Genomic DNA, 24273 nt, shown 5'->3' on the forward strand with positions numbered 1-24273 from the left:
AAAGGTAACAAGGTAGAAAAGACATTTTACTAATAATTTAAATACACAGAAGGCACATTGAGTTTAATTCACTAAATATTTAAGTACATCCAACATTCTGTTGATCCTTATATAAGCAGAGATATTTAGGTCCCATGACTGAAAATGAGTACTTTGATTACTTAGCCCTGACTCAGCACAGACCTTTTACAGGGAGATGCAGCCTGCAAAGTTCTTTCTTTGTAGAGTTTTTTATGAGAGTTATCTCCAGGTTCAGCAAAGGAAATTACAACTCAATACTGCACATACAAGAACTTTCTAATATTGAAACAAGATGCAATGAAATTCCAACCAATAAGGAGGACCTTTTTCCACAGGTTCATGCATCTAGGTATTTAGAAAACATGTAGGTGTCCTTTTGTTTACAACAGTGAGGCAGAAGCATCATTTGGCAGGTTTTTTGAGAATAAACAGAACACTTCCAGCAGACAGGAACCAAAACTGAAGAAATCTTGATTGGCTGAGCAGGGAAAAATATGGTAAAAGTGAAATTTTCTTTGAATGATTTGACTGCTCATAATATTTTGTTCAGGAGGGCTTTTTCCTGGTAGACCGCAGAATTAACTTGTCATCTTGTTTCTCTATCTCTAAGCCCATACTCTCGAGGGCAGAGTTGTCTGCCAGCCCCTTCTGCTCCATCTGTGCAATCAGCTCTTGGTTCCTCTCATTTTGGTCAGTGAGGTTTCGGATCGCATATACTGCCCACTGGTTCACAACTGTTGGGCAAAGTTAAGGATGTTTATGTTCATTTATTTCATTTATGACTGCCCTCCCACGTGCTCCCCCAATCCCTTAAACCCAGAAAACCAGCAGAAATCAGGAGTTTGAAAGCATAAGACATTTACAGGGATTGACACTAAACCTGCAAATATTTGCACGTGAGGTAATTTAAGTTTAAATGAGGTATGTCCATTAACTTCAGGCACATTCACTAGGTTTTGTATTGAATTTAAAAAAATCCCAACACAACAAAAACACAGGAGAACTGCAGGAATTAAAAGGACATATTGTTTTAAACCAAAATTACAGTTAATTGAAATGTTCCAATCATTTTCCTAGTGAGATTAAATAAAAAAATCAGTCACTTGTTTATGAACACTTCAACACCAACTTCCAACCACTGGCAAACAAAACAAGCTGTAAATCATGTACAGGAAAGACAACTATTATTTTCACTGCAAAAGTTGAAGAGATGTAGAAAAAGAGAAACAACTAATCCAGGTTAACATTTGAAAACAGCACAAATAATGCCAGAGACACTTAAAATTCTTTAACCTTCCAAACTTGGTGCCTGGGTGCTTTGCCACACTTGCCCAGAGACCAGACACTCAGATAAGTGGCAGGTAGCTCCTGCTGACGTTTAAACGGGCACAAGCTGCAACTCATTCACCTTCTAAGGTGGTCCCTTGAGGCCAGGATTGAGGCACATGTCAGGACTGTAGACAAACGATTTAGATTCCCAGGATTATCAGCCAGGCATCTTCCAAGTGAACTACAGTGTTCATTTTATAAAGTGTCAGAGATGTTGGTCCCAAATCTGCAGCTGAAAAGCTCTGTTATGATATAATCTTTCCCAAGTTACCCATATGGGAGGTGAGCCATTCTGAATCACACAAGTGGTTTGCCTGCGGGGCACCAATTATTTACTACATGTAGCTTCACATCCAGTAGAAGAATATGCATAATTTACTCATCTCCTTGACGTCTTTAGGGTTGGACAGCGTCTAAGCAGAGATAAGAGTGTTCTTATGGGCAATTGCCAGGGGGTGACTGGAAGGGAAAACTCCTCAGCTGGGGAAGATGGGAACTTCAGACAAAACAGTAAAAGAGAGGAACTGGATTTACACAATCTACCTTGCACATCCTCAACAGAGAGAGAAGAGTCACTTGGACAGACATGGTAGGGAATAGTCCTGCACTGGCATGTGTCAGTGGAACAGCCTCTTCTTTTAACAGCAGTTTGTATTTATTTTTACATTCAAGAAGTCAAGAATTGAAAATAAAAAAATGACAAAGACTAACAACTACAGGCTTTTTTTTTTTCCTGACAGAGCTCTTTAGACTTCGTCAGGAAACACACTGCACACCTTCTTCATTCTAAAAATTCTCGTGTGAGGTAATGACAGAGGAGAGAAATTACAGCCAAAATAAATTATGCATCACATCAAAGCCTTAACAGGTGAACATGACAGAGAATATCAATGTATTCTCTTCTATCAGTGCATCACTACAACAGTTAAGTGAAAACACAAGTGCCAAGCTACATTTAAGTTACATAAGCTGAGTATTTCCACTGAAGATTACGTTTGAGTATACAAAACAAAACAATACCAAAGAAATAAAACCATGTATGAGCAGAACCTTCCCAATGGTGAGAACAGATTTCAGAACAGCAAAGCATGCAAGCTGATGAATGTGGACAAACCAAGGCTGACACCTAGCAGGTCTTTCCCAGGTCTGATTTAGGGCATTTCACAAGTGCCAATAGGTAACAATAGGTTCTCCCAAAGGCCTGTAAGAAACATGCTACCACCCTCCCTAGCTCTGCTCCTGCGATAAGGAGCAGACATTTCCCTGTTGTGCTCCTAAAATACAGCTCTGCACAAAATACAGCACTTGCATAGAAGAATACTTCCTACAGAGAGAACCCAAACTTTCAGAGAGGGACAGTTCTCAATCTCATAAAGTGCCACACAGACATAAAAGTACTCTTAAATTTTTATTTTGTGTGTATTAGCCTTGGGAATAATCTGGGTATCAAAATCTTTATGTCCTTCAACACAAACCCACTGCTAAACCCCACAGCACACGTTGTTTTCCTATCATCAGATCCATTCATGCTCACATAATATCTAAGACATGCCCATTATCTTATGAACTCTATCACCATTATGGCATTTATCATTATTGACTACTGTAGCTGAAGCTGCAAAATGGTTTCAATAACATTTTCACTCATTCAGAAACTCCCTTCTGCGAGTAGGTTTTCCATTGTGACCACAACCATGAATATGCATGATCCCCTTGTTCACATGCTGGGGGAGGCTGAGTCCCCAGGATGGCTGTGTGCAGACTTGAGTGTCATCAGAGATTAAAGCTAGTCCCCAACTAATATTCACATCACCCTCTTGCTCCTCACCAAAGACAGAGACAGAGAGAGAAAATTAAACATATTCGAGAGTCTCTAATCCTACCAACACTTTAAGCACTTTATTGTATGCTCAGCTTTAGAAAATGAGCTTCTAAAGTTGCCATAGTTACTACAAATAAGAGCATGAGCCTGTTAGTAGTGAAACTGCACCAAAGAGAAGAAACACAGCAAGTGCAGCAGATCTGACTGCATAGATTTGTCTAGATTTTCCCAACAGGACATACTGCACATACTATAGGCAAGTGAAGATTATGATATTTTGTTGCAATGAAGAGGGCACACAAAAGGAAGAAATAATTAATTTTATTCTGTAGAAGCTTCATCACTAGGGTATCTCTGTTTAGGGAATGAAATGAAACATTTCTGTGCATTTATAGCAAAGCCTTTTCCAAAACCCTTCACTACTGTGTGCCATGGGATTCCTGCATTTTGATATATACAAACAGTAACAAAACTGAATCAACTTGCCCTGTTTTCCATACTTATGTAACATCTTCATTCCACAACTTAAAATTTAAAATCATCTAAAGTCCTCTGGGTTGTAACATCGATTGCCAGGGAAGGGGGAACACAGAGAAAAAGAAAGAGAAAATGTGCTAGCAACTGGCCCTACAGGATGAAAAATGTTACTATCTGGAAGCCATGAAAACCTATGCCACTAAATCCCGTGGAAGTTTTGACACAGACTGCAAAGGGAACTTTTCACAATCCTCCTGTTTCTCTTCACTTGGATTCTGCTACAAGAGGTCAATGGTAGCAAGAACACAGTGACTGGTTTGTAAGCTTAACGGTGTGGAAAATACAAGTGTGTACTGCCAGGAGTCACTAACCCATACCCCACCGCCGTGTATTGCTGGAGAAGAGACCTTACAGACCATTTTTCAGGGTATTTCAGCTTCTCATTCTCACTTGGAGCAACTACTGACAAGCTCACTGCAGCCACCAGGACCTCCAAGAATGGTTCTATAAAGCAATTTGGATTCTATGGATGGCAGAGAGCAGACAAAATTATTAATGAGGTTTGAAGGTGACGAGGTAGATATGCAGCAGTGCATAAGTAATCTTGTAAGCACGTTGCTTAAAAAAGGCAAGTAGCAAGTTTCAGAAGCTAAATATTAACTAACACAGGATCCTGAAGAGTGATGACAAGGAAAATTAAATACGTGTATCTGTCTTCCTAAGCCCCCTCCACAGTTATCAATACTGAGGAACCTCTAAATATAATATTCTTGGTGGAGAGTTTAATTTATTACATTGTGCAGATACTTTTTTTTTTTAAAGTTAGACTGTTTCCTGCACTACAATCAGTTTTCCATAATTAAATTATTACTTAGGAACTGTCTTCCTTAAGAATAATTAGATCTTATGAGGAAAAAGAGGATATTATTTGTCCAATCCCATTAACTCATTTAAATCACATTTTTTTAGTCTTTAAATATTAACCACATTTTAATCAAATATAGGAAGAGACACAAAACCTTATTAAGGAAGTCAACCCTCAGTCAAATGGGCTCTTTATGCAACCCATACCTGAAGCCACACGAGTTTCTAAGAGGTTGTCTGGAACAGGTCTATAGGGCTGAAAAACAGGGATAATGAAAATACAATTCTTGTTAATTTTATTTCTTTCTGGTCTTCAACAAATAATCCAATTACCACTAAAACTTCCGTAGACTGGAACGCAATACTGAAGCATCACATTAGATGAATCACTTCCATTTGCAGACCTGACTGGACCACACTGAAAAGACATAAACCATTTTCCCTCCAAGTCTTTCAATCCTCTGAGATACTTTTGTTTCACAGTAACTTGCAGAGAATTCTTCTCACCATTACAAGGGATCTCTAGACAACTACCACAACTGTTTGTCACAGTTTGGATCAATGATGCCGTGACTGACCACACATAGCAAGACAGTCAGGATTCTGGTCCCTCACCATCAGCCAAATTGCTTACAAAGCCCTCCAAGTTTCTCCCCCTTGGGGGGTTTCAGTAGTTTTAGGAAGTCCTAGGAGCCATATAAGATGATACCAATTCCTTACAACTCCTCCAACTTTTTATGTGACTTTTACTTGTGCTTAAGGTGTTACCAAAAACACAGTAACAGAAAATGTAAAGAACTAAAGGTTTTATCTTCGTTTGTTTACTTATTTTAAATAAGCTAATTCATATTTTTGGAATTAATGCTTTGGCCTCTATTTATATCTGACATGAAATTACCAGTATCAGAAAATTTCAGGAATTCAGACTATACAAACTTAAAATACTCTGCCTAGAAGGTAGGAAAAAAAGTCTGCAATATTTCACTTGCCTATATTTTCACTTCTTCATCACTTCTGATTGCAGTCACCATATTCTGGGTTTATAGGCTAGAAACAGCCAGTCCTGTATTAGCTGGGAATGCCTCCCCTTCCTTCCCCTGCTTGACTTTGCTCTTGAAGAGCCAACACAGTACAACTTGTCTAACTTAGAATCCTCCAAGGTAGAGAAGCAATACTGTATGCTGGAAGAGGCATTAACTCCTGATCACACTTTTTAGGGACAAAATTTGTAACACTGGGGAAGTGAAAGCAGAGGTTCATTTCTGCTACAGGTAACTCTCACCTGGTCCAAGGGATTGGTAGAAGGATTGGACCATCCACTGCCAAACAAGCTTCCATCTCCACCACAGCGTGGCAGCAAAGCTTCACTGGACACGTGTGACATGAGGAGCCTGCAGCCAGCCTTTCCCACTCCTCACGGGCACAGCAAGACCAGGCTGGGCGGCTGATGCTCACTGCAGGCACTCTCCACACCAATCTGCTTCCACAAAATAATCTGGTAAAGACAGACAATCTATCCCCAAAGACCTGAACTGCGGTTCCCATTCTGGAGAACACTGCTTTGCCAGAGAGAGACTTTGAATTATACCATCTCAGAATAGACAAATGGCCAAACCAGTCGGTTTAAAGTCATCCAAACAGTTTCAATACTAAGGCAACATTCTCTGTAATTCACAGACTACAGAAAATAAGAAACAACCATAGCAGGAAATAATTGTACATTAAATACCTTTTCCAGTTCACAAGTCATCACTAACCTTCCACACCAGTAGATGTCTTTCTCTTGCAGATAAGCACCATCTTTCTGGCTACCTGTATTTATCTCAGTCTCTGAGCATCCTACCCATCATCTGTAATGATCAATCCAATTCCTAAAGTGTGCCTTGTGGGATACAAGTTTTTGTTTAAAATGGGACCGATACCTTCTGCATAACCAGAAGACCAGGCGCGTTAAATCTCATGGATGACTTTGAAACAGAGTTCACCCACTCAAGTATCTATGGCCAACAAATACACTTTTAAGACCAGAATGCACAATTAAAACTCTTTTGCCCAACACTTTGGCACAAACACAAATGACCAAAGGTCATCCCCTCTTGCAACCAAGACAGTCAATTCTGTTTCATGTACAAGATATTTTCATGCCTTTTTCTGAAAGACTTTCAGTGTTGACCAGGAGATTTCATTGTGTCACTAAATAAACTCTCCCAGTGAGCAAATGACTCACTACAGCCCGTGATTTATTTCTGGTTTAGTTTTGTTTAGAATTATTTCTAAATGCTGACTTTCATTACAGATTTTACTAAAAAAATAACTCCCAGATCATAACCAAGGCACTCAGTAAGCATCTTTTGCTCAAACTACAGAAAAAAACTCAGGGAGCTTTTCCAAGCATTGCGTAATTCTGGTGTCTCTTCCCTCCACTTGTATTTTTCAGCACCCCTTTTGAAGCACAGGCACCAGAGCTAGGTACCAAATTCTGCCAATATTTGCTATATGGCTGATAACAGGTGCAGCACAGCTGCCTGTGCCTTCTGGCTCTGAGGAATGCAGAAAAGGTGAAAAACAACAGCTCATGATATCAGTTGCACTCTCACTCCTAGCAGCGCTGCCAGGAGTAGAGCCCAAGCTCTCCAGGCCATTAGAAACACATTTGCAGCACTGTCCAACTCTGACAGTCAGAGCATATCACAAGGTTCATTCTGAGTTCCATTCTGCTTTTAACTACATCCTCGCTTCAGTGATGTTCACCTAAATGGCACCCAATGTTCATTAAATGGTGTTCACTACTTCAGCAATTTGGGTTACTGAGATGGAGCAATATGGGGATTTTTCTCCCCGGATCACTGGTATTCCTGGGTTAACAGTTTACATGTGACACCACTGAGCAGTACGACAGACCCAGACTGTTATTAGCCTTTAACACCTGCCAGCTAAACATTTCACTTGTATTCCATGCCCTGCTGTTCATGCTCTGTGGGACTTAAAAACTCAGTGCCAAAACACCTTAGCATACTATGAATTTAAAGGCAAAATTTGGGTCAAGCTCTGGGAGAGCTACAAAAGCCATAGGACACGTTTAGCTCTGTCAGGCTATTTTTACTATAATGTCTCTTATGCCAAAACTTACAGAACTTCCTAAAAAATTAAGCCATAACCTCTAGTTTGTTTTACTTTTCCCTATACTCAGACTTGTAATACTAGCTTAAAACCATGAATATGACACATCCATTTGTGCTGCTTAGGCTGCCAATTTTTTTTTAAATTATGACTTACATTTTTAATAGAAACCCATAACTTATGAGTAACTCTAAGTCATCTGGTTTTAAAACAGAAAGAATCACACTCTTGATCGATCTCAAGCTAGTGCTCCACAGTTACAATATTCTGTTCTTATAGTTCCATCCCTTGCACTAATCTCATTTTAAGAGTCCATGACAACTAAATCATTAGTTATCTATAAGAGGTACCAGAGTGAGCAGGCTGATACATTAAAAGGAAAAAGCTTCAATTGCTGTTACCTAACTGTTAAAAATGCCTCAGCTTATCTTGTCTTCCCAGGTACAGAAAAAAAAAAAAGCAAAATTCCATTAAGTTGAAACTCATGTATCAAATTACTATTAAAACCTACTGCAAACACTGAGCTGTGAAGCACTGAAGCATAGGGGGATGGAAACTGTGTTCACAACCTGATTACGTATCAGGACTCCTGTAGTCCTTTTAAATTTCCTTGGACATGGGAAGAGAAAAACTCCACCTTTACACAGAAATATATTTATGTGCATTTACATGCAGACATATAGAAATAAACAGCTTTTCTAAAGTGCTTTAAAATGGAAATTATAGAAGTCAAATAAAACTTTCAAGAATTTGGCACTACACTGATAAAACCCAACCCGGTTTGTACCTGAGATGTGGTCAAGCTAATTATAATTTGACTTCAAGCTAGATGATGAGTTAAACTGACACAATTTGGATTGAAGCTCTTTTTCTATTTATATCGATTCAACAAGGATCTGTATGCCAGCTTATCTTTCAGCACTGTACTTGAGTATTTTATTGACTCAGGGTCTCTGAATAACTTACATGGCTCAGCTCTCCCCCCTGCTGCTTATGGTCATTTCAAACATCACTTTATGACACATAATCAAAACAATGAAGGCAAATGAAACTCTAGTTCCAGTCTCACAGACACCAAACGATGCCCAGTGTGCATCCAAAAATAACAGCCATTAAACAAACGTGTTTTGAAAGATGCAACTAAATTCTAACCAACTATTTGCTCAGCAGAATAGCCATTAGCCACAATTCTATCTACAATTTCAGGAAATGGCTGCATCTCCTGGAGGAAATCTCCACACACCAAGAGGCAAGAACAAGTCAACAAGGTCAGTGGAATGGACTACAAATATATCCAGAGCAAGGAAGGAAAGGTTAGGTTTTAGAAACCATTTGGAAACAGAAAGAACAAAACTGAACCAAAGATCTGAGGAAGTAAGGGCAAATGATTTAAGGCTCAGGAAGGAGCTACACAGGATGGTGCATTTGTCAGCTGAAGGTAAAATTGTTTTAATAACAGTGACAAAAAATGGGGGAACAGAAAATGTCAGCATAAAGCTATTATGCAAAGAGCTGGCCAGATGACATCCGAATATTCTTTGGAGGCATGCTCGAGAAAAAATGTCAAGAAGACCGACTGAAATATGATAAGGTGGTTGTAGAAGGCATTCCATTCTCAACAATATTTCTGAACCACTCCTAGCTTTACTTAAAAAAAACCAAAAACCTTTGGCTCTCAAATTTCTAGTGCTCTGTCTCAGCCCAGAGGGGAATTTTTCAAAAGAAAATCTACAGAAAATCAAACAAGCTGTTTGAGCTATAAAAGCAGTGAAATATTATATATTTTCTTAATTTCTCTTTTTTTTTTTTTTTTTTTTTTTTTTTTTTTTTTTTTTTTTTTTTTTTTTTTTTTTTTTTTTTTTTTTTTTTTTTTTTTTTTTTTTTTTTTTTTTTTTTTTTTTTTTTTTTTGGGTACTCCTGGTAAGTACAGATCCGCTTTCTTTCAAGAATTCAAGCCTGTCATGGATTTAAGTCCACCAAGAGGATTAGGGCAGAGGACAAATATGACAATATTTGGTTTAGAAATAGAGTTATTAACTTTAATTCCTCACTTTTACATGCATGAGTTGGTGCCTACAGAGATTACTCCTCTCAAGGGATTAGAAATATTAGAATGCAACATTTGAAAGAGCCTTCCTGCATTCTGTATCACTGTTAAACTTCCTCCAGCTTTAAGAGGGACCCTGTACATCACACAGCTCTTAATGATGGTCATTGTCACTTACTAGAGCTGGGGAGAAGTGAGATACAGAAGAATAGACTTCATATTCACATCTCTGCAAATCTGCTTAAGTATTTTATAAACTCTCAAGGAAATTATTAACACCACCACCACCCACCAAACTCTGCATTTTAGCATTTTTTAATGTATTTGAGTTGTTTTCAGCATTTTTATCACCCTGCAGATGCTCTAAATCAATGAATTTTAGAAATGAGAGAATCTGCAACCTGAAATATACCATTAGGCATTGTGACTTTGTTAAATGTCCAAACACAAAGCGTGATCTTTGATCATTTCTGGAAGACAAAAAAGGGAGAATGCTTCAATTCATCTTGGAGTGCCTTTTTCTATACTTCATGCTGCATTCCTTCTGTGGTCTTAAGACATTTTCATAAGAGGAGAATGTTGTATTTGACAGGAGAAAATTTATTCTGGGGGAACAGTGTGGGTTACTGATACAGTTAGTAGATGTAGCACATCTCACAAGAAAACTTCACATTTTTTTTCATTCTAAAATAAATAGTTCCTGGCAATAAATACTTCAGAAGTGCAGTCTGTGAGTCAGAATTTAGATCTACCAAATATAGTGCTTAATGCCATTGGGGTTTTATCTTGGTTCTTCACCTTTAACTGGGTTTTGTCCCAAAGAGTTTGCAGCATCAAGAAAAGATAAACAATGGGTTAAGACATGGAAGTTGTGTTATCTCAACTCTTCAGATGCTAAGCCAATGTCAAGAACGATTTAAAGTAAGATTAGGTTGCACAAATGCCTCCTTTACCCTTTCCAGCAGAGAGCATGCACACAGATCCTCCTGCTCTGGAGCTTGATGTAATCCCATTCAGGACAATTTAGACAATATCACTCTGAAAAATCCTACTTGGAATGGAATTGGAACCACTTTGGTCCATTAACACTTCTTTAAGAATGAGACTGGTTAATTAGCAACGTTTCTTTCGAGACTGTAAAAACCACCCTGATACGCAGTGATAGAAACAGGCACTGGTGGACAGGTGACCTGCCCAACTAAAACCAAAACCAGGGCTTGGAAATAGCTGTGTTTTTGTCCATTCACCATGAGAAATAATACAAAGGTTGAAGCCTCTTGGTAATCACTTAAGGAACTGGCCCACTACTGCAGCCCAAAAAATCCTCACCCTTACACACACCGAGGAATTCCCTTCTGAGCCCCCTGGGCTCCACTAGTCTCTAACAAAATACACCTATAAAGAGTTCACAGCAACTTGCAGCAACAGAACAGGATTTGGTCTGCTGAATCAGGTGAAATAAATAAGCCCCTCTCAGACTGTTCTTGCTCAATGAATAACCACACTTGTACCTGTTCCAGCTTCTCGTCTGACCAGTTCTTCTCTGCACCTTACAATTGTATTCAGATGGAGCTCAGGCTTCTGCACATGCCACAAAGCAGGAATCCTCCACTCTTCCCACTCTCTCTTTAAAGATGAATTCTCTGCACATTGAACTAGACTGAACATGACCATAGAATGACTTCTTCTTGCTTGACTTTTTTTTGTTTCATCCTTGTTCCATCTATGGTAGAATCACAGAAGATATTGAATCCATAGACTCACAGAGTGGTTTGAGTTTGAAGAGATCCTAAAGATTATCCAGTTCCACAGCCCTGCCACAGGCAAGGACACCTTCCACTAGACCAAGTTGTTCCAAGTCCCATCCAACCTGGCCTTGGGCACTTCCAGAGATGAGGCATCTACAGCTTCTTTGGACAACCTGTGCCCACGTGAAAGGTAGAGCTGGCTTCCACCCAGCTCATATTTTGTTCTGCCTTTGCCACTATGAACTAAAGCTTCAGGCCGACAGATTTGTGCTTTTAACCTGTTCTGACAAGTCCCATTCTGCCACTGCTGACCTCAAGCATGGCTGGCTATCTAAAAACTTACTACCTACCATTTTTATTAGAAGTCCTAGTGACACAATCAGTACTGGCCGATGTAATGTAAGATGCTAGTAGTGCCGTGTCATTCAAGGATAAGGGCTGCAACACAGCAACTGGCAGTAAGGCAAAACTGAAGCCCTTTACAAAGGATACACTTCCCTTTAGTCCAGGTGGATTCAAACTTACTTGCTTCAAACTTACTTGTGCAGCAAAGTGTCAGTGCAATGAGGAAAACAGTGATTTCATAGAATCATACAACAGCCTGGGTTGGAAGGGACCCCTAAAATCTTCCAAGTGGGCAGAACTTGACTGGGCATGAGGAGGTCATTGCTGCTTTCATCAATAGTCTAGTCCTCTACACTGACTGCATCCACTAAGTAACATGATTTCACGTATGCTCATGAAAATACAGAATCAAATAGGTCACATCAAACTACTTAACACACTGGCAGTGCCTGAAGTGAGCTTCCCAAAGAAAGGCAACCATTACTGATGTGACATTATGCTGTGTTTTTTGGCAACAAACATAGGATAGCCACATGTACGTGAAAATGCTCAGCTGTATGAGAGTTTACTCTAAAAAGTCAACTCACACTCCTATTTTTGCTTTCGGCTGGCTCCTCTTCAGTGGTGAGGCTTTTTTACAGCATGTGGCCTGGTTTAGGTTGCACTCTGTAACTTAGAAATAAAATGTCTGTCAGCTTCCCCCAAAATCCTTGCTGGCATCTCGCAAAAAACAAACTGCCATTGTTGTAGGCCATAGCAACTTGATTTCTTCTAGCTTTAGCCAGAAGTCTCATGAACCACAATTATACTTGCTGCTGCCATGAAGTCAAAAGTATTTTCAATCTACCTCTCAGAAGACTTTCAGACTGAATATAACAGAAGCAGCTTTGGGAAGGAGTATCTGAAAATTAACTTCCCTACATTTTCATCCATTATTCAAACTAAGGGATCTCTGTGTGGATATTCATAGCAGCCACAAGTTTTTCTTTCACACAGGCTGAAAATTCTTAACCCTAAAACATAACTAGCTAGGTGTTTACTTCTAAAACATATATGTATGTATATATAAACACATATAAACATACATCCTCACAGCAGGGTATATTTTCTTCATGTATGACTGCTCTTTTGGCTAACAGAAAACTGCTCAACTAAGCTTACATAAGGTCATTCTGATCAAATTCAGACATTTACAAAATCAATTTATCAAGAGACCTACTTTAAGAATCTCAAAAGAGTAAGACTGGCAAACAGCCTGAAAAAATAGGACTATTCCATTTTCAAAACTGCAGTTCACTTCTGATTTTCAAGTTTTACCACTAGCTAACAGTTCTTACATTGCAGTACTCTGGATAATATGATTTTTTCCTAAAATAGTAATAAATACTTCCATGCACAGCCACTAAAAATTAAAAAAAGGCATATCTGTGTGTGTTACTCATGAGTGTAAATGTCAGGAAATAGTGAAAAACAAGACAGCTTAGTTAAGGTAGACAGAAAAGTCTTCAATAATAAGCAGGTTAGTTTATTTAAAGCACCTTTTTTGTATGATTAGGGTCACAAGTATTTTGATCAGAACAGGCTCTTCATGTTTGCCTCGAGCAAGTGAAACCTGTGAAAATGGAGCTGGAAGGAGCACAAAGTGCTTAGGGTGAGGTAAGAGACAAGAACAAAAAAGAAGGGCTCTTGTCTGATGCTAGAGCCTGTCAGAGATGAGGAAGATGATGGCTCAGAGAGCAAAACAGAAGATACTTGAATTTAAAACACTTTTTCAACCCCAAAAAACCTGAAAAGCAGGATTTGGAGTAAATTTTTTACTGGTATTACCCAGATAGGCATCTCCAACCTACTCTGCTACTCTGTGGCAGGTTTAATTTATTTCTTTTTAAACACAGGTTACAAAGGTAAAGCACAATGGTCCCAATTTTTCAGAAGCAGAACAAGAAACTGAATTTTCACAACTAAAAATATCAGCTCATGAAAGAACCTCTCCTTAATTAAAGGCAAACAGGTCCTCTTGCATTTTGAAACAGCTGCAATTAGGATACAGCCAATCCAATATGGAAGATTCAAAGGGTACAGAAGTGATATTAAACCCTGTTCAACTCTCCAGACCCCAAGGTCTATAGCAAACTGCATCTCTTACTCTGTTTACATTCATCCCTGTGCTAAAAGCCTAATACTTGACAGCTGAAAATGTAAAATACTAATTCAGATAATTAAAGATGTACAGCAAATTTGTTCTTAACTGTCCATAATCATCTATATGTAACTAACAAGGGTGGTGGTTTTTTTGCTTTTACTCCTAAAATAACCTGAAGGAAAAAATACTACTTGTTAGTGTAAATATGAAAGTTACAAGTCTGAGATGTAACTGGACAAGGTAACAGTTCCCCCAGACTGGGCACTGAAAGATGAATTAAAACCTACAAAGTTAAAGCAATGCAAACAGTTGAACTTCGTAAGCTACAAACTCCTTGGTATTATTATGCACATTACAGAAATGCTCAGGATCTCAGAGGATGCAATTTTAAGGTAATGACAGGTTTACAAAGGAATTTATTTTAGGATAAGAGCAGACCATTTCCTCTTTAAGTTTGCTTCCATACACTACAAATAAAAACAGTTATCAAAGGATTTCCTCTCAAAGGTAATAAAGAGCTCCTTTAAAATCCAACATGGCAGTCCAGCTTCCCCTGAGAAATTGCATACTTTAGGGATATCATTTTTTTTCCATCCAGAAATAAAAATCCTGTCAGTTTTACGACAAAAGTTACATTTTTTCTTTGGAAATTTTTTTATGTGTAATTTGGAGGCAGAACTTTGTTAGTAAAATGTAGAAAATTCATATCAACTCTGTTTTCAGTAAAAAACACAATGACATCTTAACCTTAGAGCTTGGGTGTCTCAAAACCAGATACAGATCCAACAAAAATGTGCATCTACAAAGACTTGACTAAGAAATCTAAGAAGTTCTTATATAAAAGGATTCTGGATTAAACTTTCTCTGGTCAGTTTTGTCCAAGGAGAAATCCAAGTAATACAGACTGAAACCACAAAAACAGGCACTAGAAATAAGAATGGAAAGTGAAGTTTCTGGACATGACTCCCCGAAGGAGCCGTGGCTGAAGAGCTACTCTGAGCTTTTCCTTACAGCTTTCTACACCACCTTGGCAACCTGCAGCACCACTGAGTGATCACATACAAATTTCCCTCTCACCACCTAGCTCAAGAGCTCCCTAAATACTTTTATTTAATCTTCTTTGTAAAGAGAAAACAAAACATATTCGCTCTGGCTCACAAAGTTACGATGTAAGCGATTTTAGGATGTTTCCATTTTAGGCAAGCAGACCTCACCAGCTCAGTGAGAGCACTGCTTTGGTTTATAAGCATCAGAAAGTTGGTTTATAAGTAATGGAAAGGGATCTTATCACTGTCTGTCAGTATCAGCAGGGAGGTGTCAGAGGATGGATCAGGCTCTGCTCGGTGGTGTCCACCAACAGGACAAGAGGCAATGGGCAGAACTGATGCACAGAAAGGTCCACCTGAACATGAGGAGGAACTTCTTAACTGTGCAGGTGACTGTGCACTGGAATATATTGCCCAGAGAGGACGTGGGGTCTCTCTCACTGGAGATATTCCAGAACTGTCCAGATGCAATCCTGTGCCATGTGCTCTAGGATGACCCAGCTATAAGCAGTGGGGTTGGACCAGATATAGACCAACCTCCCCCGTTCCGTGATTCTGTGATTTGTGCTAGGCAGGAATGGGGTACACAGAGCAAAGAAACAGCTGAATCTCTTCGGAGTAATGTTATGCAATGGAGTGAGGTGCCTATATGCTACCAAGGACCTGGTTTGTGGTGTCCACAAATGGCAAAATATGCTGCAAAGCAGATCAAGTAGAGGCAGAACTAAACTGCAAACTCCTATTCTGCTTCCCTGTGTAAGACTTGCTGAGCAGGCAGCAGATGAGGAATGTTAGAGGCAGGAGAGAAGCAGGGGAGCATTAACTTCAGGCAGCACAAGAGCACCTGGAATAGCAAGAGGTCAAAACGATAAACAGACCAGTAACCAGGAGCTGCACTCCAGAAGCTGATGCAGCAAACTTCGACACAGCAGGCTACTCCCCTCTCTGCCCATGTGCTACTCACTTTTCCATATCCCCAAATACTGTATGCTATGGATCAGTGGCAAAAGCTCACATTAAGAAGTGTCATTATGTCTTTAAAAACCAAGTAAACAAACTTTTATCCTCTAGTAAGAAGTTTATGGTTCAGCCATAAAATGTCAGCCTGTATCAAAAGGTGTAAGAAGTTTCACACTGCTCAAAATGCAGTAAAGGCTCCCATGGTATTTTATTTTCATTTCATTCAAGATCATAAATTACACTCTCCTCTTTAAAGGCCTCAAACTTTATCCTCTTTTACTACACCTAAAATGAAGGATTAATCCTAGAAAGACATTCTAGAAGTGGTTGCACAGCTGTGCTTTCCAGTAAAGGAGAGTCACCGGGGACCAAGGCTCCTTAGTAGTTTTTCTCAGGGCTGCTCTTCTGGTTAGGGAAAGGTAACTTTCCCTGCCCTTCCCACCACATCCAGCAGTGCCCCTTACCAGAACTGGACCATGGAAGTACTACTCTGCTCCTCTGCACCATCAAGAGACACTGTCAGGTCACCAGTTACAGGAATAGTGATGAATCAGAAACTCCTGCACATAAAGCAACAAAGTGAGTAACTCAGAGGATACTTAACACCTCTTGCTCACTCCATCCAGCTTGTTAGCATGGTGTTACCATCTGTCTCTACATTATTTCAGCATTTTAAGACATATATGTATGCAGGTGATGTTCTACAGCACACGACTTGAGAGAATATGTAACATTTTCACAACTTCTTTTTTGTGATTGTTTCTTTTGATACCTGTTAAAAAGTGAGCTTTTCCCCATCAATTCATTTAAAAAACTCTTTCATGCGACAAGTATAAGAAAGTTGACACGACTGTAGACAGGAAAGGCATTTGATTTCCAGAGGCACTTACCAGAAACTTTCAAGGAGCTAATGATTAGATGACAGAAAATCACAGCTCACTTGCTGAACACAGCAGCAGGATTACTACGCAATGCTTGAAGAGATGTGTAACTGCTTAACAACTGCTTATCTTCAACGTAAAGTTACTTCCCTCTAACAGCAATCTATCTTGGAAAGTCTGCTCTTAAACCCCATGAAAAAAACAATCTCAAATACAAAGCACAATGCCACTTAAACTAAAATCTCCCCAACATTTCAATAATTTGCATCATCGATTCTCTCAATTATACACCTTTTCATTACAGCTTGCTAGCCTTGTCTCTGTGTTAGCATAGGCTCCTAAATCTGATTTAATAAGCATAGAGAATTGATGGGGGATTATTCCAGTTTCCTGAACAGATTTCAGTTGAAGCAAAAGCTTCATGATCTTACACAATGACCAAGGAGAGCTGAATTCAGATTTCTGACACAACTACCTCTTCTGAACTGACACTTGCAAAACAGTAATATTTATTATTTTAGGAACCAGAACATAACCACAGTTAGAATGGTTAGAATACTTAGAATCTATTTCATGAAAGCATATTTATGGATTCTGAACCAAGCACTTAAATATGACCTAGAAACTCCTGAGGCCAGTTAGACTTAGCACCCAGTGAAAACAATGCAGGCACAAAACCCCACACCTTTTCTCATGAGTCACATTCAACAAACAGAATCCTTCTGGAAAGGATACAAGGATTGTTGTCATCAATGCTGCAGCTGTCCAGAATCAAGGGGATGCCATCCAACTCATACACCTAAACAAAAACAAAACTTTAATTTAACAGATGTCTCAACAATACTAACAATGTTTCATGCAAGAAATATGTAAAAACATATCAGGGATGTTTGTTTCATCAAAAATACTGAACATGCTAACACGAATTGCAGAGTAAATCTGGTGTGATCAGCAGTATCACAAAATAGTAAGACAAGCAGACATTAATTTCACATTCTTCCCTCACTTAGCATGTGTTTGACCAAGATATTTTCTGTTGTGCTTCTCGCACTGATCCAGAAAAACTATACTTATTGACAGCTCATGCTTACTTCCAGAAGGAAGAACCCAGAAAAACTGCTGAGTGAAATGAGAGGAAAAAAAGAAGAGAAGTTAGAGAAATACATCTTTTTCATGTCTCCTGTGCCTTCAGAACCTTCAGGAGCAATGTGTTAGCTGTACACAGTCAAGCAAAAATTCTTTACATCAATTAAGAGTCACTAGATTTTTTCCTTTGAGAAGGTGTTTGTCATGTTATTAGCAAACCAGTAAAGATGAGAACTGGCATTTTTTAATTTCCTGTACATACATACACATGGGAATTCACAAACTGCACTAATACATTTCTCTGTGTGTATGAGATAACAATGTATAATCCTGATAGACTCATGCACACACACATACCCCACCAAGACCTCAGGACAAGCTGATGTTAACAATAATTAACAAGCATAATTAACTTAAAGAAAAGTATAATCCATACAAAATGGGAGACTTCTAAGGTACACTGTAACATCAAGCATGCATATTTAGAGCTTCAGAAAGTGCTACTTATTTATACAAAACCTTGTTCTAAATTATCAGCAGAATTTCAACCTTGGAAATAACTTCTTAAGACACCAAAGTCTGTATTTTTCAATTATGAAAGTAGCTGTAAAAAAATTTGAGAGCATGAGGAGTGTTTGTATGTTATACCTGTATACTATTTATATGCCTTAAGCATGTCCTGGGCAACCTGATCTGCATTTAAGCAGGGAGGCTGGACAAGAGGTTCCTCCAGAAGTCCCTTCCAACCTCAACCATTCTGTGACAGCCAAACTACACTTGTTCAAGTCGTAAGTTCTTTAATGCCTTAAAATTTAATTTCCTACCAAGCACTGGCAGGCAAAGGAATGTAAACAGAATGCTAGTTTAGGCTGTGGCTTGATGATGGGATTATCTCTTCTATCTTTTCTTGTCCCAAAGACGCGTTTTTATGCACCAGGATCATTAGCTTTCTGAAATGCAAGTTCTACCTTGAGAGAGGTAAATCAAGTAGGAGGAGGTTTAGGGATGAAGTGCAAACCAGCCTGTGGATCAGTAAAACTAGACTCCGAGACAAATCTGAGTATATCCTTCTCACAAGTTCCTTTTCAGATAATCTTACTGCAGAATCCCAAGCTATAACATGAGAGAGCAACAGTGACAGAGACAGACACACACAGGCAAGGCTTACATGTACGAAAAGGAAAGAGCACTGCTAGGTCTTAAGACCTAACTTCCACATGAAACACAGTCAATAACACAAGTTTAAAAATATCCATTCTTTCCACAAAATGTTTGTGTTTTCTCCAAAGGCCATGCACCATGTATGATATCATACTTCAAAGCCTGAGCAAGCAGTGACCTTTCAGTAACACAGCACTTGCACATGCTTGGGAAACGTTGGTTCTTTGATGTTCACACTGCAGCCAAACTCTGATCTGCCCACAACACTGCCTTTTATTTTCCATCAGTGAAATGCTGAACAGTACAAATTAATCTAGATTAAGTGCTGTCAACTGAGACAAACCATGCAATAATCTGCTCCAGTTTGATTCAAACGAGACATTTGGTTAACAGAGTAAGTATGCGAGGAAAGTAAAATTTTAATGAAAATCCACACACACTGCAAAAATTTACTGCAGGAATATGATGAGATTCTTTCAATGTTAAGTGGAAATACAAGCAGCAAACCACAATCTTAGTGATACTTTAATGTGAAAAACAGTTGCTAACTACCACTGCCTTGCATCCCCTCCCAGTCTCTTGAACACTGTGCAATTAAACTGCACATATAATTTGCCCAAGTTAGGCACAGCTTTTGTCACCATAATGCCACCTTAGGAATGCCACCTGTGACTTACCACACAGGGAAATGTAGCAAGGAAAAAAAGATACCCTACACTGCTACAATGTACCAACCCAAGACAAATCTAAATTTTTCTCAGAATGATTCATGAGATCACAGAATGGTTTGGGTTGGAAGGGACTTCAAAGATCATCTTCTTCCAATCCCCTGCCATGGGCAGGGACACCTTCCACCAGATCAGGTTGCTCCAAGCCTCATCCAACCTGGCCCTGAACACTTCAAGGGATGGAGCAGCCACAGCTTGTCTGGGCAACCTGTGCCAGTGTCTCACCACCTTCACAGGGAAGAATTTCTTCCATGTATCTAACCTGAATTTCCATTCTTTTGAACTTATTACTCCTTGTCCTGTCACTACAGTCCTAATGAAGAGTCCACTGCTTCCCTGTAGCCCCTTCAGGCACTGGAAGGTTGCTCTGAGGTCTCCACACAACCTTCTCTTCTCCAGGCTGAAGAGCCCCAACTCTCTCAGCCTATTTCCATAGGGGAGGTGCTCTAGTCCACTTATCAATTTCATGGCCTCCTCTCATGAATAGAAAGATGAAGAGAATAATTCCTGAGCAACCACCACTAGAAAACTTCCTTTCCATGCCAGCTGTGCCTGAACCATCAGTGATCCACTGAAAGAGCACTTTATGGCAACCTAAAATTTGTGCTTATATTCTGTAATGATCTGCATTGTGAGCCAGTTCAGCAATTGCTCTGCATACAGTTGAGCCATTTCTGCAACGAGAGTGCCACAGAATGTCAGAGGGAGGAATCACTCTGCCCCTCAGGGTGTCACACTTGCATGGTAAGAGCCTCCCAAATCTCACTCTCATCTGCCTGCAGGCTCCCACACCAGCAAATTTTGCAAGTATCAGAAGTTGTCCTAGGTCCCAACCCCTCACACTGATTTCTTGAGACTACATTGTCCAATACAAAAACCTTAGGGACTTTTTCCCAACTAATTATTGGCCTCAGAGTTTTTCTTTGGAGAGAATTGTCCATGAAACGCTCAGTGCAGAGCAAGGCAGTGGATCTCCTGCAGGGATCTTCTGCAGGGCTTGGGAAAGGACTCAATATTGCACGACACTCAAATCTTACTTCAAATATGGCATGAAAGTATCTTCAAAGAAAACACATAGTGGCTGGTGTGAAATTGGCTTTAATCCATCCTGATTTTGGAAGACATTACAGACAGAAACTAAGGAATAGGACATTTCTGCTATCTGTCTGGCAAACAGAGATGCTCACATTGCCCTGTGTTACAAAAGGTTACCAAACCTATCTCCATTTACATTACTGACAACATAGCTGGGTAATAACATGGAACTGCACTGGATCTAACAAAACCACAAGGTTGTTTTATTATGATCAACTGTAATACTTCATTCTGATCTACAGTGAAGCAGTAAATGAAGCTGCAAGGTTACTCCAGAAAAGTTTCAACTGAAAAAAATCCAGCTCTGCACTAGTAATCTCTAGTGCTTCAGTCAGGCCACTACCAAAAAATTTGCCCTAATGTTATGAAGTCACCTTCTGAAATTGTCTTCTAAAAAGCAGAAACACACACCAAGGCTGGTATCCATCCCTGCCAGTTAAAAAGGGTATTTTTCACAACACAGCTCTTTATTGCTGTCTCATTTGTTTAGTGTACTTGCTTTAGAAACATAATGAAGATGAGTAACATGCCAGTGAGAGAAATTTAAATGTATTACACTGAAGAGACAATGCCTTCCCCACTGACAAACTGACTGCTAGCTTTTCCTCTGTATCTGGAATTTAATAGTTCATTTCAATTACTTAAACCAGCCATCAAATTGAAGTACATGTAGGCAGAGGTGCTATGCAAGGATCAAACAAAATTTACAGAAGCAACTAGCCCAGACTATATATGCCTACTGCTCTCATGGCCAAGTGTTTAATTCAGATGGTTTGGGGCATGTCAGGCTTGAGGAGAAAACTATGCTTTTTCTCTTGATAACCAGTGAGAAAATATGGACCAAAATTGAAGTTTTAATGTTTTCTTATAGAATTCACATTTATTGACCAATACATCATATAAGGTCACTAGCATAATTAAGGGTATCTGCCTGAACAGAGCTGCTTCTGATAATCTTCCAGTATGAAGTACACAGAAGTAATTATCATTAACACAATCATTCACAGCAGAGCCCAGAAAAAGTATAAATTAACTGTAGACTATTTATTGAATCTTTCCCTCTAGCAGCACTGGAGCCAAGCTCAGGGGTAAGAATGCAAATTCTCCAAGCATGACAATGCTTGTTGCTGAATCTGTCTGTATCTAGTAAAATGCAACTACAACCTCCAGGTCCAGCAACTGTACAGACAGAAACAGAGAAAAAACCCAAAAGATAATCCAGCAAAAATAATCCCTTCATTGAATAAGTAACTCTTTTGGCATTAGAAACAGCACCTACTCAACTAAGAGTATCCATGGAAAAGAACATTCACACCTTTAGAAAGCAACAGCTACTACACAGACAGTTCTCCCACCAGAATGCAATTGATTTTCAGCCTTCAGTCAATGCAGAAAGCAGAATGAGGAGGTGTTTGTTTCAGTCACAGAAATACTTCTAGTTCTTAGAAGTATTAGCAAAGATAAGCAAAAGGAAACATTTTCTAGCAAACAGAAATTGAGTAGTACCTGTCTGAGTCACCCAGATTACTCAGGTCTTTAAGACTTGTCAAGAAAAGCCCTGAGTAACCTGCTCTGAATTCAGCTTTAAGATGGAGGTTGGACTACAAACCTTCTGAAATCCCTTCCAGCCCACAACTGCATGAGTCTAAGAGTTTTCCATCTCACTCCAGCAAAAATGACAAGGCTAAGGCCATGGAAAGAAGCATAAGTCCATTCTTTTCCTCACATTTAGTTCAAGACCAGATTCTTTCTACTCTAATATGACCTCTGCTTGGTTATAAAGATGGGAGAAGTTGTCAGAAACAATTTATCCAAGTATGTAACAAACAGGAATAGTCTTAGAAAAAATAAGATTCTTGACCATTAGTGGGAAAATCCTGTGTATTCAATGACTTCACAGGACAGAGAAATCTTAAAGTAATTTGTATTTTGGATGCCAGACCATTCATATAAATATATTCTTATAAACTCATATAACTTTGAATTAATGCCTGAGAGCAAATAAAAAGGATTCCTCAACTGTACAAATGAAGACAAGTTCATGTTTTCCAGAGTAAAAGGTAAGAAATTTGTACAATCCAACATACTGAAGAAATATGTGGACTAACCATGAAGAAAATAAAAAAAAAAAAAAAGAATAGAAGTGAGGCCTAAAAATCACAATTGTTGAAATAAACAGAAGCGAGAGCATAAGCAACATGGTTAACCTATGGCAGAAGCTTGTTGGTGGACACAGCACTCTTTAGCTTCAATGAAAACAGTATGTTCTATTATCCACATCCAGGAGGACAAGAAGGAATGGGCCTAAAGAACAGAACATTCACATTACACATTCACAAAACATTTTTAACAGTAATGGTTAGTGAAGCATTGCAATATGTCTCACAGACTCCTGGCACAGACTCCAATATTGCAAGTCTCCACAAATGACCTGACAAACCTTAACCATGAACACTCTAACCAGTCCTGCTCTGGACAGGTGAATGGTTACAACCCTTTCAATTCCTTGTCTGTAAGTCTGCATGACTTTCTTAGACAGAACATCATCCTAGAATAAATCATGACAAAGCAAAGGGACCCAATGAAATATACATCAGGGATTTGTTGACAAGCTTTGGTCATCATTAAAGGTACTTTTAAACCTTACTCCTTCTGAATGTACCACACGAGGACTACATAATGTCTACGTAGAGGTATATATATCCTCCAGGCCCTGACACCAACCAGGGCTGACCAACAGGAGTCAATTTTCCTCCAAGACCTGCTCAACAAGTAGGTAATTAGGGATCAGACAACTGGGCAGAATCCAGGACTCAATGTGAGTAACGGAGCAGCTTAACAAGAGTAGGAATATATTAGCTGGTAGGTTCCCAAACAGGCACCACACTTGTGATGGTACCAAAAAGTGCTACTTCAACTTTTTCATTTCTGAAGCTTTGTTTTTGGCTTTTGTGTTTGTTTTACCAAGCAACAGAAATGACAGAAGATACACAGATATTCTACTTCAAAGACAAAAGAACACTTTAATCCTTTAGTGCTAGTGGGCTCCTAGGCCTACTGCAGACTACAGGCACTTTGGCTTAGAATAGAGGCAGCTGTGGCTTGTGGCAATCAAATCTATTATAGGAGTTCACCACATCCTGCAGATCCACTGAAATACTTGTGGACAGAGGCTCCCTTCTCCAGGACATCACAGCAGACTTGCTTCACTAGTTTGAGAGCTCCTCACCAGCATGAATGACTTCGGGAGCTAAGAGGTCTTTCTTTCCGTTTCAGTCAATACAGTGTCCACAGAACACTCTTCCACCTACTACATTGTCTAGATAAGCATCTATTTAACATTTCAGTGTTTCAAATTCAGAAATCACAGCAACAAAACTTGTTCCTCCTGCTATGTTAA

The 24273-nt window shown here is 39.2% G+C and overlaps 1 protein-coding gene across 1 annotated transcript in view; it reads right to left on the minus strand.

Annotated features, from left to right (window-relative positions):
- Nucleotides 1-567: 567 nt before the first annotated feature.
- ATXN10 (ataxin 10) overlaps nt 568-24273 on the minus strand; it is an 84023-nt gene continuing 60317 nt past the window's right edge. The window contains exons 10-11 of the mRNA XM_009082921.1: nt 17539-17602; nt 568-755 (exon numbers count right to left, since the gene is read on the minus strand). Coding sequence (XP_009081169.1) covers nt 568-755; nt 17539-17602 — 252 coding nt within the window. The remainder of the gene's footprint in view (nt 756-17538; nt 17603-24273) is intronic.

The sequence above is a fragment of the Acanthisitta chloris genome, unplaced genomic scaffold (assembly GCF_000695815.1).
Source record: "Acanthisitta chloris isolate BGI_N310 unplaced genomic scaffold, ASM69581v1 scaffold7209, whole genome shotgun sequence".
Classification (NCBI taxonomy): Eukaryota; Metazoa; Chordata; class Aves; order Passeriformes; family Acanthisittidae; genus Acanthisitta; species Acanthisitta chloris.